The 19,328-nt window shown below is 38.0% G+C and overlaps 1 protein-coding gene across 2 annotated transcripts in view; it reads right to left on the bottom strand.

Annotated features, from left to right (window-relative positions):
• ZNF286A (zinc finger protein 286A) overlaps positions 1–19,328 on the bottom strand; it is a 31,385-nt gene that overhangs the window by 8,735 nt on the left and 3,322 nt on the right. For both annotated transcript variants that reach the window (XM_045199179.3, XM_071219287.1), the window contains exons 3-4: positions 17,546–17,660; positions 15,413–15,505 (exon numbers count right to left, since the gene is read on the bottom strand). In XM_045199179.3, the coding sequence (XP_045055114.1) occupies positions 15,413–15,505; positions 17,546–17,660 (208 nt within the window). The remainder of the gene's footprint in view (positions 1–15,412; positions 15,506–17,545; positions 17,661–19,328) is intronic.

The following is a 19,328-nucleotide window of genomic DNA, read 5'->3' as shown; positions in this document are numbered from 1 at the left end:
GATCAATAAAACAGAACAGTGGATCTTTTGGTCAAGATGGCAGCATAGGCAGACAAGGCTAGCCTCTTCACACAACCACATCAAAATCAGAACTAAAATATAGAACAACCATCATTCAGGAATGTCAGAAATCAAGCTGATTGGAAGTCTGACAACTACGGAGTTAAAGAAACCACATCCATCCAGACTGCTATGAGGGGCGCACACGTGGAATGAGCTGCTCATACATCTACATGTGGTAGATAAAAATTCAGGAGAGGTATCTTGGGAGCGAGGAATCCAAGCCCCACATCAGGCCCCCCAGCTCAGGGTTCCAGTGCCAGGAAGATAAGGCTCCACAACTTCTGGCTACAAAAATCACTGGAGATTGGATCAGTGAAAGAAACTGCTGCAGCCCTAAGCAGTTTCTCTTAAAGAACCAAGACATGGACTCACCAACTCAGATTCCCTCTGGGCTCTGGCAATGGGGTGGTGGCTTGAGGGGCACCAGTGGTATGCAGAGGGAGACTGAGGTGTCTGGCATCAAGTCGACCAGAGGCCATTAACCCTTTTCTAGGCCCTAACCCTGGCAGACTGGTGCCACATCTAAGATTCCAACAACCTGGCTAACACTAATCCACCTCAGAGATTTCCAGAGAATCCATCCCACCCAACTAACAGGCCCACCCAAGCTACTTTTCCACAAGAATGGTCTTAGCTCCTAAATCCTATCAAATAAGCAATAACTGGCTTCAGTGAGTCCTAGCAGCAGGCAGATTAGTGTCACAGCTTGGCTTCACCTGGGAATCTCCAAGCTCAGCACAAGTAGCAGCTATCTCATGTTGCTTTACAGTTCAGGCAGAGTGCCCTGGACAAAACACAGGTGGGGGCTGAACTTGGCCTGCACCACCTGGGAAACCCAAGGGCCAGTGTACCCAGTGGACAGCTGCAGACCACGTCAGAGCACCACCACTCTGCTCCTGCACAGCTGATCCTCCATGGAGGGTGGAGGTCGGTGGTCAGTGGTCACCACCAGTCCTTGCAGCTCATTGGCTTGGGTAAATCCATCCCACTGATCTGCCAACAGCAACCAAGGCTTAACTACAAGAGGGTGTACTTGGCCCACACAAAGGGCACACCTCGAGTACTCAGCTTAGGTGATGGGGAGGCTGTATCATGGGACCCTACAGGACACCTACTACTTTAGGCCACACTATCAAGACACAGGGTCAAAGCAGCTCTACCTATTACAAATAAACAAATACAAGGAGCTTGCCAAAATGAGGAGACAAAGAAACATGGCCCAAATGAAAGAACAGATCAAAACTCCAGAAAAAGAGCTAAATGAAATGGAGATAAGCAATCTATCAGAGTTCCATAGATAGATATCAGAGTTCCATAGATAGTTCCAGCAGAGTTCCAAACACTGGTTATAAGGATGCTCAAGGAACTTAGTAAGGACCTCAACAGAATAAAAAAGACCCAGTCAGAAACAAAGGATATAAATTCAGAAATAAAGTCAAGTATATATAGGAATTAAGGACAATATACAGTCAGTATTTTAGTCAGTGAACTAAGGATAATTTGTTTTTCCAATAAATGGTGCCATGACTGATTACACATTTAGAAAAAATTAATTTAGATATGTCCCTCATTCCATACAGCAAAATGATTCTATTCATTCATCTCTCTACTCTTCTACCCATTTATTCGACAATCATCTATTGAATATCTACCATCCACTAGGCTCTGTTCTGGGCACTGGGAAAAACACACACAGTCCCTATGCACATGAAGAGAGAATTTAGTCTAACATTCACAAATACATATAAAATTGCACCTGTAGTAAGTACTAAGAAACAAACAAGTGATGCTATGACAAAATGTAAGAATGGGAATCTAGAGGGATGAGGGGAGGCTTCCCTGAGGAAGGAGAAGTTTCACTTCAGCTGTGTTTCAGGTGAGTGTTCCAAGTAATAGGTATAAAAACACTGAATTGAGTGCCTCTGGTAGAGGGAACAATATGTACAGAAGCCCTGAAGTGAGAGAACACTCAAGAAAAGCATAGCTGCTGACAGCATGGACTCTGGAATCAGAAGGCAGAGATTCAATCTCAGCTCTGCCCCTTATGAGCTGTGTACCTGGGACAAGTTATTTAACCTCTCTACTTCAGTTATCTGTAAGATGGGCAATAATAACACCTACCTAAATATGCCATAAATGAGAATATTTATAAAGCACTGAAAACTGACACAGCATAAGTGCTACACATAAAATATTAATACAAGGTTCATATAAGTAGATAGAGAACTCGAAGTATGGTCCATGGACCTCTGGGAGTGTTTGTAAGTTAAACACTATTTCCTTTTTCTTTTTTAATTATTCTCACCAGAGGATACACTTATAGATTTCAGAGAGAGGGAAAAGGAGGGAAAAAGAGAGGAGAGAAACTTCGATGTGAGAGAGAAACATCAATTGGTTGCCTTTTGTTTATACCCCCCAAACAGGGATACCGGCAACATAGGCATGTGCTCTGACCAGGAATCGAAAACCATGACCCTTTAGTGTGCAGGACGATGCCCAACCAACTAGGCCACGCTGGACAGGGCCAAAACTATTTTCAAAATAATATTTCAATATTACCTTTTTCATTGTCATTGTATTTGCACTGATATTGCAAAAGTAATGGTGGTAAAACTGCTCATGACTTAGCATGATTCCGGACAATGACACCAAACTTATTAGTAGTTATTGCATTCTTCCCACCATGTACTCTTGGTTTAAGAAAAAAGCCAGTTTCACTTAAAAATGTCTGAGTAAACATTATTAATTTTATTAAACTTCAAGCCTTGAGTACATACTTTTTTAATGTTCTGGACATTCATAAAACAATTCTGGCCATATCACAGTATATTGGTTGTCTTGAAGATAACCACTCACGAGACAGTTTGAGTTGTGAGCTGAACTAGTCACTTTCTTCATGCACCATCTTTTTTCTTGAAACAATGACTGACAGACAAATTATGTTATCCATTTTGGACATTTGGCAGGTATTTTCTTAAAAATGAATAAAGTGAGCCTGTCACTTCAAGAAAAACCGACAGTACTTCATAAAAGTTGAGCTTTCAGGAAAAAATTAGAATTTTGTAAAACTTAACTGCCACCGATAGTATGATAGCTATTCCAGGGCCCAATAGCCGGTCTTCCTAATACTTAATGACTTTTCTGACAAGGTCAGTGGTGATATTAAAAATTGTTATTTTTTTAATATTGTATAATGTAATACACAATATTAATAATGGAATACACAGTATTTGGAAGATCTGCATAACTCAGTGAATTAGTATTTTTAAAAATATTAATAGATTTTAATTTAAGTCTATGAAAAACTCATGGATTTGCATTCAGAGGCCACAGTTGTCTAATCTTTAAGAAACTACCACTTGCCCAGTTTTGCCCTGAACACCTACAAGTATAGGAAGAGTCTATAAAATATTCCCCCTTTGCCAACTATTTTTTGGTGTGAGGATGGATTTATTTCATACAGGTCAACCAGAACAATATATCACAACAAGCTGCATTCAGAAACAAATGTGACAATACAGCTGTCTTCTATTAAGCCATACATTAAAGAGATTTGTAATAATGTAAAACAATGCCATTCTTCTCAGTAACATCTATTTTGTTGTAGAAGATAGCTGTTTTTATAAAAATTGTTGTCAGTATTAACATGTAATGGATTTATAATGAGCATTTTAAAATGAATTATCTAATGGTTTAAAATAATTGTTTTAATTTCTAAGACAGTTAAGTATTGTTAGATATAACTCCTATGAACAAAAGCCAATTGGGGTCCCCAATAATTTTTGGAGTTAAATTAGGTACTATGATGCCAAAACTTTGAAGATTCACTAAGACAGAGTACAAAACAGAGGGAGGATAGGTATAAGGTAAGGTTGGAATAATTAAGTAAAAGATTTTGAAAGATATTGAACATATCAGAGATTTTAGCTGTTATCTTAAGAGCGATGGGAAGCCATTGAAATGTTTTAAGAAAAAAGGTGCTATCATTAGGTCTGTATTTTGAAAACATCACTCTAACGATATAAAGAATAGAGTACGTGGAGGCAAAGGTGGAATCAGGGAGATTATCACTATAGTCCAGGTAAACAAAAGGGAGATGGAGGCATGTTAACAATGAAGAAATAGAATATAATTAGACAAACACAATGCAGAACTGGGTAAAGGAGAGGGAAGTGTAAAAAGACTGTTCATAGACTTATGGCTTGTAAAATTTGATAAGACAGTGTCATTAAGACAATTATTGGGAAAAAGATCCCATTGGGTGAGGAAAATTTGGGCATATATCAGGCATTCAGTTTTAAATATGTTGTATTTGAAGTGTCTTTGGTATAAGCAAATGGAGACATCAAATAGTTACATAAATGTTCAGAACAGGAGCCCCAAGAGAGGTCTAGGATAGAAATACAAATTTGGGATTCATCTAGATAAGAGATAGTAATTTGGCTATGGGAACAGATGAGGCTGCAAACAGGTGACTAGCTGGATCAATCAGGCCCTCAGACATTTGTTTGGCCCACACTGTCATACAAATTTTTGAGATTAGTTGTCAACAGTTAAAAATATAAAGATTTCACATGAACAATCAAATTTGGGGTTTCTCTTGGGAAAGACACAAAAAACTAGATGCATACTGAACGACAACAACCAAGTACAGCACCGACTGGAAAGTACACCCCATTGCCTATTTTTCTAAATAGCATTTTATTGGAACACAACCATACCCATTCATTTATAAACTGTCTACAATTGTTTTCATCCTACCATGGCATATTGAATGGTTGTAGCAGATAACATATGTCCCACAAAGCCTAAATTATTTACCACTTGGCTGTTTACATAAAAAGTTAGCTAGCTCTTGAGCTAAAGCTAATGGAGTGATGGCTACCCCTTTCAGTTGAGATATATACTCTTCCAGTTTGCTTGCTTCACTCAATTATATTACCCTGGCCCATGCAGGCAGTCAGGTTTACAATCCCTGGTTATAAAGGGAAGGGAGATTCAAACCAAACATTGAGCAATCCAAACTTAATTGTTCAGAATAGAAAAGCTGTGAAGATACAGTCAGAGAAGTAAGAGGCAATTCCAAATGGCTTAAAGATTTAAAGAAAAAATTAAAAGACAAATATACTAGAAGAGAAGCAAATATTTCTATAATCTTGGAGTGTTTCTAAAAATTAATCAAGACACAGAAAATAAAAGATTGTACAACAGCAAAACTAAAAGGCAAAAACTAGAAAAAATATCTGTAACATGACAAAGAATAAATACCTCATATATGAAGAGTGCTTATATAAGACAATGGCAATACCTTCCACAAAAAAAGGATAATGAAGGTGAATAGACAAATCACAAAAGTGAACAGGTCTACAGGGCAAACAGACATACCCACCTCACAGGGGAAGATTTTAAAACTCTTTCAATATTCAATAAAAGACAATTAAGGGAAGATTTTCTTTATGATATACACACTATAAAGTAAAATAATTAAAACAGTACATTTTGAAACAGATAGATAGACAAGTACACCAGACAGCCTAGAAACAGACACAGGTTTATATGGGACCTGAAATTAGCACAGAATTAACATAAATCAGTGATAAAAGATAAGATTTTAAAATAAATAATGCTAGACTATTGGCTGTAAGCATGAAAAAAAGATAAAATTTGTCCCCTATGCCACTACATGTACAAAAAAAAAATTACCTGTTAAACAAAACTTGAACATTTTAGAATAAAGTACAGATTACCTTCAACACTGGAATAAGGAAGATAATTCACAAAGAGCATGAAGTATTAAAAATTGATAAATTTGGTAACATTAAAAATTTTAAATTCTGTATGCATAAGGCACAGTAAAATAAAACAAGCCACTGAATAAAGAACCTTTTTTTCCTCACTGATTTATAGTGGTACTTCTGTCATTTATTAGCACCTAAAACATAAAAAACCCCAACAAATCAAAAAAATATGAATGGCCCAATTTTAAAAAGCAGGCAAAGGATATCAAGAGATAACTTACAAAGAAACCAAAATAGTTAATACCTGTATGAAATACTCAAATTCACTCATAACCAGAAATATAAATTAAAAAGTATGAAATATATAACATCCATTGGACTGGTAGGCGGGGTGGAAACACGGATGCAGAGACACAAACACGTGGGATGGGCTGGTCCCACACCTACGTGTGGCAAATAAAAATCGGGAGGGATATCTTGGGAGCATGGGGTTCCAGCCCCACACCAGGTCCCCAGCCCAAGGTTCCAGTGCTCGGAAGATAAGTCAGTGGATTTTGGCTATAAAAACCAATGGAGATGAGTCAGTGGAAGAAACTTCTGGATTCCAGGACAATTTCTGTTAAAAGGCCCACAAAGAGACTTACTTAGATTCATTCCCGCTGAGCTTCTTCACCAGGACAGCAGCTTGAAAGGCAGCAGTGGCATACAGGAAGGAACTGAAGTGTCTGGCATCAAGGCGAGAGCTGGGGAACAGCTTTCTCCAAGACAGAACTGCTGGCAGAGGCCACTGTTCCTCTTCTAAGCCCTCCTCACACAGAGCCACAGAGCACAGGAGGAATCATATCTGAGACTCCATCAGCCTGGCTCATACTGTTTGCTCACCTTGTTTATTCCCTAAGACTCCATCCCACCCAACTTACAGGCCTATCCAAGTGGTTAACAGTGGCCTTTCCATATGAATGACTTGTCTTGGCTAATGCTTCTTCTGATCTTCCCAAATCCTCTCAAACAAGCAGCAGCTGGCCTCAGCAAGCACCCATACCTTGCTAAGAAGCTCTAGACCATGCACTAGCAGCAGATGGCCTTGGTTCATAGTTGGCCTTGCTAGGACACCTTCAAGCACAGTACAAGAAGCAGCCAGCTGCAGACTGCTTTATAGCTTATATCAAGTGGCCCCAGATGGAACACAAGCGGCCACCAGAGCCCCGTTGAAGTAAGTCTGGCTCTGTGGAGTGGGTACATGCATAGCTGATCCTCCACGGTGGTCAGTGGTCACAGCCAGTCCTTGCAGCTGACTGGCCTGGGTAAATCCCTCCCATTGATCTACCAATAGCTACCAAAGCTCAACTACAAGCTGAGCCCACACAGAGGGCACAGCTTGAGTACCCAGCTTGGATGACAGGGGAGGCTGTGCCACTGGACACCATAGAACACCTATTACATTAGGCCACAGTACCAAGACAGAGAATCACAGCAGCTCTACCTAAAATATAGAAATAAACACAGGACAGGCTGCCAAAATGAGGAGACAAAGAAACATGGCCAAAATACAAGAATGGGACAAAACTGCAGAAAAAGAACTAAACATAATGGAGATAAATAATCTATCAGATGCAGAGTTCCAAACACTGTTTATAAGGATGCTCAAGGAACTTAGTGAGGACCTTGACAGCATAAAAAAGATCCAGTCAGAAACAAAGGATACACTAATTGAAATAACAATTTACAGGGAATCAAGAGTAGAGTGGAGGAAGCCAAGGATCAAATCAATGATTTGGAATGCAAGGAAGCAAAAAACAACTGACCAGGAATAGCAAGAAGAAAAAAAGAATCCAAAAAAATGAGGATACTATAAGGAGCTTCTGGGATAACTTGAAGCATACCAATATTTGCCTTATAGGGGTGCCAGAAAGAGAAGAGAAAGAGTAAGAAATTGGAAACCTATTTGAAAAAATAAGGAAAGAAAACTTCCCTAACTTGGTGAAGGAAATAGACACTCAAGTCCAAGAAGTCAGAATCCCAAACAAAATGGATGCAAAGAGGCTCACACCAACACACATCATAATCAAAATGCCAAAGGTTAAAGAGAGAATCTTAAAAGCAGAAAGAGAAAAGCAGGGAGTTATATACAAGGGAGTTCCCATAAGACTATCAGCTGATTTCTCAAAAGAAACTTTGCAGGCTAAAAGGAATTGGCAAGAAATATTCAAAGTGATGAAAAACAAGGACCTACAACCTAGAATACTCTATCTAGCTAAGCTGTCATTTAGAATCGAAGGGCAGATAAAGAGCTTCCCACACACAAAAAAAAGCTGAAGGAGTTCATCATCACCAAACCATCGTTACTTGAAATGATAAAGGGACTTACTTAAGAAAAAGAAGATCAAAACTTAGAACAATAAAATGGCAATAAATACATCTCTATCAACAATGGGACCTAAAAAACAAACTATGCAAGCAGAACAGAAACAGAATCATAAATAGAATGATTTGTTGGCTGCAGATAGGAGGCGGTATTGGGGGAAGAAGTAAAAAGGTGAAGAGATTAAGAAGCACAATTTAGTTATAGAACAGTCATGGGGTTGTAAAGTACAGTATAGGAAATAGAAAAGCTGAAGAACTTATATACATGACCCATGGACATGAACAAAGGTGTGGGGACTGCCTGAAGGACTGGAGGGTGCTAGGTGGAGGGGGGCAAAGGGGAAAAATTTGGGACAACTGTAATGGCATAATCAATAAAATATAATTAAAAATATGATATATCATTTCATAGGCATGAGAATGACAAAAATTACTAAATCTAATAGTGTCAACTGTTGGCCAGAATGGTGATGGGACTATGGCAGTTTCTAATAAAGCTAAACATGTGATACATTAAGACCAACTTATTCTTATTCTGTTATGCATCTTAAACCAACTCTTAAGATGAACATAAGGAGTCAATAAAAGGACATTCACTGCAATTCTCTTATTAATGGCAAAGAAGTAAAAATAAACTGTTCAGTTTATTCACACAATGGACTTATTCCATAGTAGTTAAAATGAATAAATACGACTCATGTGTGAAGACGGCGGTGAGATATGTGGGAGCAGAGTCTACTTCCCCTCGGTACCAGTGAAACGCCTAGCTGATCTGAGGAACAGAGCGAACAGCCAATGGTACTCCAGCATATATGAAGATCAGAGACCAAAGATAGAGGACATTGAAAGATCAGATGGTGAGACAATAAAACCTGGAGCTCTGAAAAGACCAGAGTTAGACGCTGTTAGACACATAAACATCAGCTCAAGACCAGTGAGCTCAGGAGATTAAGAAGACGGCATTACTGAATCCCATTGGCATTCTACCATAGAAGTTCATAACATAAACCCAGGGGAGTCAGAACAGATCAATTTAAGAAGCAGAGGCTAACAAGAAGAGTCTCACAAACAATGGGAAGACAAAGAAACAATCCCCAAATGAAAGGAAAGGAGGAAGCCTCAGAAAGAATGCTAACTGAAATAGAGGCAAGTCAACTATCAGATACTGAGTTCCAAGCAATGGTTATCAGGAAGCTCACTGAGCTCACAGAGAACTACCAGAAACTACAGGGAAACTACAATGAACTCACTGCAAACTATATTAACGTGAAAAAGGAAATAGAAATTATCAACAAGGGCCAAGAGGAAATGAAGAATACAATTTCAGAACTGAAGAACACAGTAGAAGGAATCAAAAGCAGACTCAATGAGGCAGAGGATTGGATCAGCGAGCTGGAGGACAAGGTAGAAAAAAACACCCAGAAAGAGCAAGAAAAGGAAAAGAGGCTCAGAAAGAATGAAGAGGGATTAAGGGAAATGCAGGACAACATGAAACGTAATAATATCCGTATAATAGGGATACCAGAAGGAGAAGAAGAAGAGCAAGGGATAGAAAACCTGTTTGAAAAAGTAATGATGGAAAATTTCCCTAATCTGAGGAGAGAAAAAGTCACAGAAATCCAGGAAACACAGAGAGTCCCAAGCAAGAGGAACCCAAAGAGGCCCACTGCAAGACACATCATAATTAAAATGGCAAAATTCCAAGACAAAGAGAGGATCTTAAAGGCAGCAAGGGAGAAATAGAAGTAACATACAAGGGAGCCCCAATAAGGTTAGCAACTGACTTCTCAATGGAAACGCTCAAAGCCAGAAGAGAATGGCAAAAAATATTCCAAGTAATGAGAACCAGAGGCCTACAACCAAGGCTACTTTACCCAGCAAGGCTCTCAATCAAGATAGAAGGCCAAATAAGGAGCTTCCCAGAAAAAAGAAGTCTAAAAGAGTACACCTCCACCAAACCAGCTCTGCAAGAGATGCTAAAGGGACTGCTTTAAGGAAAGGAAGGAAAAGAGAAAGAGAGAGGAACACAGGTATGAAAAATGGCAATGAATAACTACATATCGATAATAACCTTAAATGTAAATGGATTAAGTGCTCTAATCAAAAGACATAGAATAGCTGAATGGATAAGAAAACATGACCCACACATATGCTGTCTACGAGAGACCCATCTCAGGACAAAAGACCTACACAGACTGAAAGTGAAGGGCTGGAAACAAATTTTCCAAGCAAACGGACAGGAAAAAACAGGGGTAGCAATACTCATATCAGACAAAATAGACTTCCAAAGAAGGGCCATAAAGAGAGACCCAGAAGGTCATTTCATAATACTCAAAGGAAGAATCCACCAAGAAGACATAAACATTGTAAATATATATGCACCCAACATAGGAGCACCCAAATACATAAAGAAAATCTTGGACGACTTCAAGAAAGATATTGACAGCAACACAATTACAGTAGGGGACTTTAACACCCCACTCTCAAAAATGGACAGATCTTCCAAACAAAATATCAACAAGGATATTATGTCACTTAACAATACCGTAGATGAAATGGAATTAACTGTATATATAGAGCTTTTCATCCCAAAGAAGCAAAATACACATTCTTTTCAAGTGTACATGGAACATTTTCAAAGATAGACCACATGATAGGATACAAAGCAAGCCTCAACACATTCAAGAAAATTGAAATCATATCAAGCATTTTCTCTGACCACAAGGGACTGAAACTAGAAACCAACCCGAAAGGAAAAAACCCAAAACACTCAAAATCATGGAGATTGAATAGCATGCTATTAAACAATGAATGGGTCAAGAACGAGACTAGGGAAGAAATCGGAAACTTTCTGGAAACAAATGAAAAGGAACTCACAACAACCCAAAACCTATGGGACACAGCAAAGGCAGTCCTGAGAGGGAAGTTCATAGCAATACAGGCCTACCTTAAAAAGATAGAAACATTTCAAACAAACAACCTAACCCTACACCTACAAGAACTCGAGGAACAACAGCAAAGACAGCCCAGAGCAAGCAGAAGGAAGGAAATAACCAAGATCAGAGCAGAACTAAATGACATAGAGACTAAAAGCACAATTCTAAGGATCAATGAATCCAGGAGCTGTTTCTTTGCAAAGATAAACAAAATCGACAAGCCTTTAAGTAGGCTCATCAAGAAAAAAGGAGAGAGGATCCAAATAAACACAATTAGAAATGAAAGAGGAGAGATTACAACTGATACCACAGAAATACAAAGGATTGTAAGAAATTACTACAAAAAACTGTATACCAAAAAATTTGAAAACCTAGGTGGAATGGACACATTTCTAGAAAAATATAATCTTCCAAAACTGAATGAAGAAGAAGCAGAAAACCTGAACAGACCAATAACAGCAGACGAAATTGAAGCATTAATCATAAAGCTTCCGACACACAAAAGTCCTGGACCAGATGGTTTCACAGGAGAATTCTACTGAGCATTTAAGGAAGAGCTAACCCCCATCCTCCACAGATTATTTCAAAAGTTCAAGAAGATGGAAGACTCCCAAACTCTTTTTATGAAGCCAACATCATCCTAATCCCAAAACCAGATAAAGACATAACAAAGAAAGAAAACTTCAGGCCAATATCACTAATGAACATAGATGCTAAAATCCTCAAAAAAATATTGGCAAACTGCGTCCAGCAATACATTAAAAAGATCATACACCATGACCAAGTGGGATTCATCCCAGGGATGCAAGGATGGTACAATATTTGCAAGTCAAAAAACATAATACACCACATAAACAAAAACAAAGATAAAAACCACATGATCATATAAATAGATGCGGAAAAAGCATTTTTAAGGTATAGCACCCATTTATGATTAAAACACTCAGCAAGGTGGGAATAGAGGGAGCATTCCTCAACATAATAAAGGCCATATATGAGAGACCTACAACCAACATCATACTCAATGGACAAAAATTTAGAGCTTTCCCACTAAGATCAGGAACAAGACAAGGATGCCCTCTCTCACCACTCCTGTTCAACATAGTATTGGAAGTCCTAGCCACAGCAATCAGACAAGAAAAAGCAATAAAAGGCATCCAAATTGGAAAGGAGGAAATGAAACTGTCACTGTTTGCAGGTGACATGATGGTGTACATGGTAAATCCTATAGACTCCACCAAAGAACTACTTGACCTAATAAATGAATTTGGCAAAACAGCTGGATACAAACTCAATACTCAGAAATCAAAGGCATTCCTGTACACCAACAACGAAACTGTAGAAACAGAAATCGGGAAAAAATCCCATTTAATATAGCAACAAGAAAAATAAATTACCTAGGAATAAACCTAACCAAGGAGGTAAAAGACCTGTACTAAGAAAACTACACAACACTGAAGAAAGAAATTAAGGAAGACACAAACACATGGAAGCATGTACCATGCTCACGATTGGAAGAATTAACATCATCAAAATGGCCATACTACCCAAAGCGATTTATAGATTCAATGAAATCCCTATTAGAGTACCCATGACATACTTCACAGATATAGAACAAACATTTCAGAAATTTATATGGAACCATAAACCACCCGGAATAGCTGCAGCAATTTTGAGAAAGAAGAACAAAGCAGGAGGGATCACAATACCTGATGTCTAACTGCCTTATGAGACCACTGTAATCAAAACAGCCTGGTGTTGGCATAAAAACAGGCACATAGACCAATGGAACAGAACAGAGGGCCGAGAAATAAACCCAAGTCTTTATGGTCAATTAATATTTGACAAAGGAGGCAGGAGCATAAAATGGGGCAAAAATAGCCTCTTCAACAAATGGTGTTGGGAGATCTAGACAGCTATGTGCAAAATAATGAAACTCGATCACCAACTTACGCCATTCACAAAAATAAATTCAAGGTGGATAAGAGACTTAAATATAAGTCGTAACACCGTAACAGTCCTAGAGGAAAACAGTGGCAGGAAAATCTCAGACATTCCACACAGCAACATCCTCACAGACACATCCCCTAAAGCAAGGGACATAAAGGAAAGAATAAACAAATGGGACCTCATCAAAATAAAAAGCTTCTGCAGGGCTAAAGAAAACAGCGTTAAAATAAAAAAAGAACCAACAGGATGCGAAAACATATTTGCCAATGATACCTCAGACAAGGGCCTTATCTCCAAAATATATCAAGAACTCACACGACTCCACTCCAGGAAGACAAACAACCCAATTAAAAAATGGGCAAAGGACTTGAACAGACACTTCTCCAAGGAAGACATACAGAGGGCCCAGAGACATATGAAAAGATGCTCAGCATCACTAGCCATCAGAGAGATGCAAATTAAAACCACAATGAGGTACCATCTCACACCAGTCAGAGTGGCCAACATGAACAAATCCACAAACAAATGTTGGAGAGGATGTGGAGAAAAGGGAACCCTAGTGCACTGTTGGTGGGAATGCAGACTGGTGAGGCCACTGTGGAAAACAGTATGGAATTTCCTCAGGAAACTAAATATGGAACTGCCCTTTGACCCAGCAATTCTGCTGCTGGAATTATACCCTAAGAACCCTGAAACACCAATCCAAAAGAACCTATGCACCCAATGTTCATGGCAGCACAATTTACAATAGCCAAATACTGGAAGCAACCTAAGTGCCCATCAGCAAATGGGTGGATTCAAAAACTATGGTACATTTACACAATGGAATTCTATGCAGCAGAGAGAAAGAAGGAGCTTATACCCTTTGCAACAGCATGCATGGAACTGGAGAGCATTATGCTAAGTGAAATAAGCCAGGTGGTGAGGGACAAATACCATATGATCTCACCTTTAACTGGAACATAATCAATAGAAGAAAAAAGCAAACAAAATATAACCAGAGTCATTGAAGTTAAGAACAATCTAACAATAACCAGAGGGGAGTGGGGAGGGGACAGTGGGGAGAGGGGGTTACGGGAACTACTATAAAGGACACATGGACAAAATCAAGGGGGAGGGTGGACGTGAGGGAGGGAGGTGGGTTCGGCTGGGGTGTGGTGGAGGGATGGGGAGAAAAGGCATACAACTGTAATAGAGTAACAATAAAAATTAAAAAAGAAAAGAGAATAAATACAATTCATATGTATTAACATAGATTAATATCAAACACAATGTTAAATTAAAAAATGGAAATATTAAAGTATACCATACTATCTATACATTTTCATACATATATATGTGTATATATACATACATACACACACACAGATTTGGATGTTTTATACCAATTGCACAAATTGATTATGTCTAGGAGAAAAAGAATAAAGGACTTTAAATCTGTAATATTTCTTATTTCTTAGAAAGTAAAAGATATTACAGACTTGTAAGAATGGCTAAAATTAATAGGCAGACAATATTAAGTGCAGATAAGGATGCAGAGCAGCTAGAATTTACATAATCAGCTAGTGGAAATGTAATTGGTATAATTACTTTGGAAACCTTATGACAGTATGTACCAAAAGTGAACATGGACCTACCCTCTGACCCACGAATTCTACCTAATGTATATATCCAACAGAAATGCATATATGTGTTCATTAAAAGACAGAACAAACATAGCAGCACTACTCATATAGCTAAATACTGGAACTACCCAAATGTCCATCTCAGGAGAACGGACAAACTAGTATAATGATGTAATGAAAGACTGTACAACAATAAGAATGAACAAACTACAACTAAACATAACAACATGAATGTATCTCATAGTAATCTTCAGTGAAGGAAGCCAGGCACAAGAATACATACAATACGATTCTGTTGACATAAAGTTCAAAAACAGTCAAAACTAATCTGAGGTATTAGAAATTAGGATAAGGTTACTCTAAGAAAAAAGGTGACTTAAAGAGGACATAAGGGTGCTTCTAGGGGTGCTGGTAAGGTTGTTTCTTGATTTGGGTGCTAGTTACACGGGTATGTTCAATTTGTGAAAATTCACAGACCTGTACAGTTATAATTTTATTTACTTTACATTGAAAAAAGGAAGAAAAAGAGGCAAATGAAGCAAAATATTAGCATGTGTTTAATGTAAAACATATGTATATATTTTTTCTTGACTTTCGTATATATTTAAATTGCTATATAATTTAAAATATTTTAAAAGTAAAAGCATGTAGGCACTTGTGATAGTCTTACTTATGCACAATTCTTCATTGTCCTCGGGGGGTTTTATTTCTAAAGATTCCCATCTACCTAACTCACCTGAACAGCTGCTTTTGGGTACTTTTTTCTCAAGCATCAATGGGTCCTTTCCACTCTCCAAATTGTAGTTCTCAGGCTTGGAAACTGGAAGCCCTGCTCATTAAAAGGTAAAAGAAAGAGAGAAAGAAGTGGGACTTGGTTATTTGTGGTAGGCACAATCATCTACCCTAGAGCATAGTGCCCAACCCCTGACATACAAAGACAACAGAGGATTACAGGAAGATCTGCAGTGAGAGAAGATGGGCCTCTCCATGAAGCTTAAAATATCTGCAGCAAGAGTCTGTTTTTGCCTGTCAAAAAACAAGAGAATTTATCTTTCTTTACTGAGGAAGTTCTGGGAAGACACTGAAGATTAATCCCTAGCTTAGGGAAGAAGCTGGAGAAAATAGGACCTCAGTGGCAGCACCAAGTTGTGACTGTGGTAACTAGAACTATGCTTTTTCTTCCTTCCTTCTGTATTTACTAGAACTTTCCATGCCCATACAAACACACATATGCACGTGTGCATACACATGCAGGTGGTCACAGGATCCAAACTGGCCAGAGCACCCTATTTCCCTGATCTAGTAGTTGTGTTTCACTGATCAACCTGTGACCCTATTTGCTGAAACTTCCAGGATAGAAGCACTACCTTTTTTTCCTTAGTTTTCTAACTGAAAGGATAATATAAGAATAGAGCTGCTAGTGGCCATCTCTGCCACATGGGGAGTTCCTAAGAATAAAGCCAATACAGGGCAAAGCCAAACCATGTGATTAAAAAAAAATAAATTCCTGATATGTGATTCCCTGAATGAAGATTTGTTCCCCCTGGGGAATGGAATCTAGCATCTGCCTAGACCCATCTCTCTTAATTAGCAGAAGCCTTTCCCTCCAGGGGATGGACGACCACACTGCTACCTGGGCACAGTGGTGGAAACCCAGTGCAGCCGGGAGAAGGGAATGGAAAATAAAAGAAGTATTTACCCCTGTGGGAAGGGTAGGAATATACACTAGGCCCAGCTTTATGACTGGAGGAAGACAGAAATATTTATAAAGTCCACACCTTCTAATCCAGATTCACAATGCTCAGCTAAGAGTGAGCTTAATCAGATCAAAAACACCCCATTTTTTCCCACCTCCTATCAACATGCTAACAGATTAACTCTTTTGTGGAAAGACAAGTAAATAACCTAAATGAACTTCATAAAACCACATTTTGAAGGCATAAATGGGCCATACCTTACTTTTGTGCTACGGTACTTGACAGAAGCAAACATATGCAGTATTCACATGCACCTTGGTATTGCCAGGTCATGGTGTGGGCAGTACAGTACAAGTAAACAGCAAAAGTCTCACTGCTGCAGGGAGAGGCTGCAATTTGGTTCTATCAAATCACTGTGCTTTAAGAAACACAGCCAGTACAGGAAGTACTTATAGAGAAAGACCACTAAAATCTGTATGCAAATACCATTTAATTTTTTTGAGTCCTGAGCTGTACATATGAAAATCACAACATAAAGCTAGCCAGTAGAACACAGTAGTTAGGGGGATAAAATGCTGAAGAGAGATTTTAGAAACTAGATTTCTAGAAACCGAGGTTGTACTTTATTCCATATCAATATAAACTGTTAATGTGGGCTTTTAGTTGAAAACCCATAAGGCCAAACAAAACCTCTAAGAAGAGAAATACCTTAAAAGTAATTTCCTCTCCTTAGGGCTAAAGACTGTACCTTAGGAGTAAGGGGAAAACTGACATAGAACCATCTGAAAACAATCAGGCAAGATCAAGGCCATCAACTGTTACTCAATTCCAGAAGCTAGTTGGGAGAAAGCTTCTCTCTCTTTAAAAATAGATAAATTTATTTAACTTACAATAAATATTTTTTTTAAATCAATGAAAAGAAAGATTTTTTCCTCTTTGAGCTAGCGAGAATTAGGTTTCTGTCACTTGAATTCAAAGAATCCTAATACAAAACAAGCACAGACAGTTCACCAAGAACTAGAACAGCAATAGATTTTCTCTGGGACCAAAGAGATTAATACTTTATGACTCCTGAATAGAAAAGTGAAGACTCTGTTAAGTTATTTTACTCCCAATAAAGTAGTATGTCCCCATTAGCAGACTGCAGAGTCACAGAAAGAACCCATCCTTACACAGTGAGACCAGGTTCCTGTAATTCTCCAGCATCACATCCCTCTGTGCAGGATCCAGCTTCCCCCACTCCTCTGGGGTGAAGTCCATGGCCACATCCTTGAATGTCATGGATGCCTAAGACACAAAACATACTTTCGTTTACCATCTTTCACTCAACAGCATCCCTTTCACCCCCGCCTCCACCCTGTTGCTGGTGGCCCTGGAGAAGAGGGATTAAATACATTCAAAAGGGAAAATGACAAGTGTTCTAATAGTATTCAGATTCTAAATATTCTATATTTAGTCACTGGCTGTCAGTTACGTGCCAGGCATGCTGTGCTACGTTCAATATGAGAACCAAAAGAAATACAACTATGGTTTCTACACTGAGACACTATAATATTTCTGGAGAATAAAGAGTTAAAACATGAACCAATGACTCAACAATGTAGTTTGACAAAGTAAACAAAATACAGGCAGAGGAGGAAAAAAGACATGTCTGTATAACTTTCCTTGTGAGTCCTCACTAAAAACTTGTAGAGTCAGTCTAGCGGACCAGAAGATGACTTGCAGTACGAGCCCTGTGAGTGGAGAAGTCACGGAATGAAAAGACTGACACTGAGTGCCACATCCAATCATGCTCGGAGTTAATTCAAGGCCAAAAGCACTAATTGAAAAATGATGACAACAAACTGATTAAGGGGACAGGTAAAACTCACACATGTTTATGTGTAAATATCATAGAATTAGGTTTACAGAAGACAAGAAAGAAATACAAAACTGTAAGGAGGCAGATACATATAAATTTTACATGCCTTTTAAAATAAAACCATGGAGAATGGGAATAATATTCTAAGGTTGTTGAAATGAATATATATCAAATGTTATAACTGGATAGAAAACACCTATTTAAACATTCATGAAGCATTTGCAAAAGTAACAAAGTAAATTTAAATAAATCCCCAAACAGAAATAGAACAAAGCAATAACTGATTATTTAAAACATATCAGAATATCAAAATAATAAAATAAAAGGCAAAACCAATGCCAAATTGCTAAAACTGTACTCAGAGGTAATATTATAGCTTTAAACACTTCCATTTCATTAAAAAATAATGCAAGTAAATGAACAAAGCGCACAAGTCAAGTTAGAGAAAAAAATCAAAGAACTACAGGATAAAACCAGAAATTAAGGAAAGGACAAGAAAAATAGTACTATAGCAATGCTAATTTCCTGATTCTGGAAAACAAGAATAAAGTAAGGTAAAATGTTAACTTTTAGAGAATATGAATGGAGAGTATACAAAAAATCTTTTTAACATTTATAACATTCCTTTAAGCCTTAAATTATTTCAAAAACAGTTTCCCAAAATGGAAATAATCTGACTTAAAAAAATACAAGAATCATCCGTGGAAAATAAAATGTAAATTACTACATAGCCACTAAGTAGGCAAGAAATTTTGAGGAAAAATGGCTGTGATCTTACAATCTGCATATCTACAGCTGAACTGACACTCAACAGAAATTAACTTTGGCCACTAGCAGGAAAAAAACAGAATGAAAATGCAAACCATTGCACAAAAGGCAGAAAAAATACAAAGAAAGAAAGCATAGTAAACAGAATTATAAAAATAACCTGACAAGAAAAATTTGAAACATACAAGGAATCATATTAATGTGAATGAGTTAGTTTCCCTTTAAAAACTGAAAAAAAGCCAAATTCTGTTTACACAAAGACACCATTAAAAACACCCCAAAATTAGGGACAGGGGGTTGGAGAAATTAAAGGAAATATCACATGT

The sequence above is a fragment of the Desmodus rotundus genome, chromosome 9, assembly GCF_022682495.2.
Source record: "Desmodus rotundus isolate HL8 chromosome 9, HLdesRot8A.1, whole genome shotgun sequence".
Taxonomy (NCBI): domain Eukaryota; kingdom Metazoa; phylum Chordata; class Mammalia; order Chiroptera; family Phyllostomidae; genus Desmodus; species Desmodus rotundus.
This window is presented reverse-complemented; position numbering and strand designations above follow the sequence as displayed.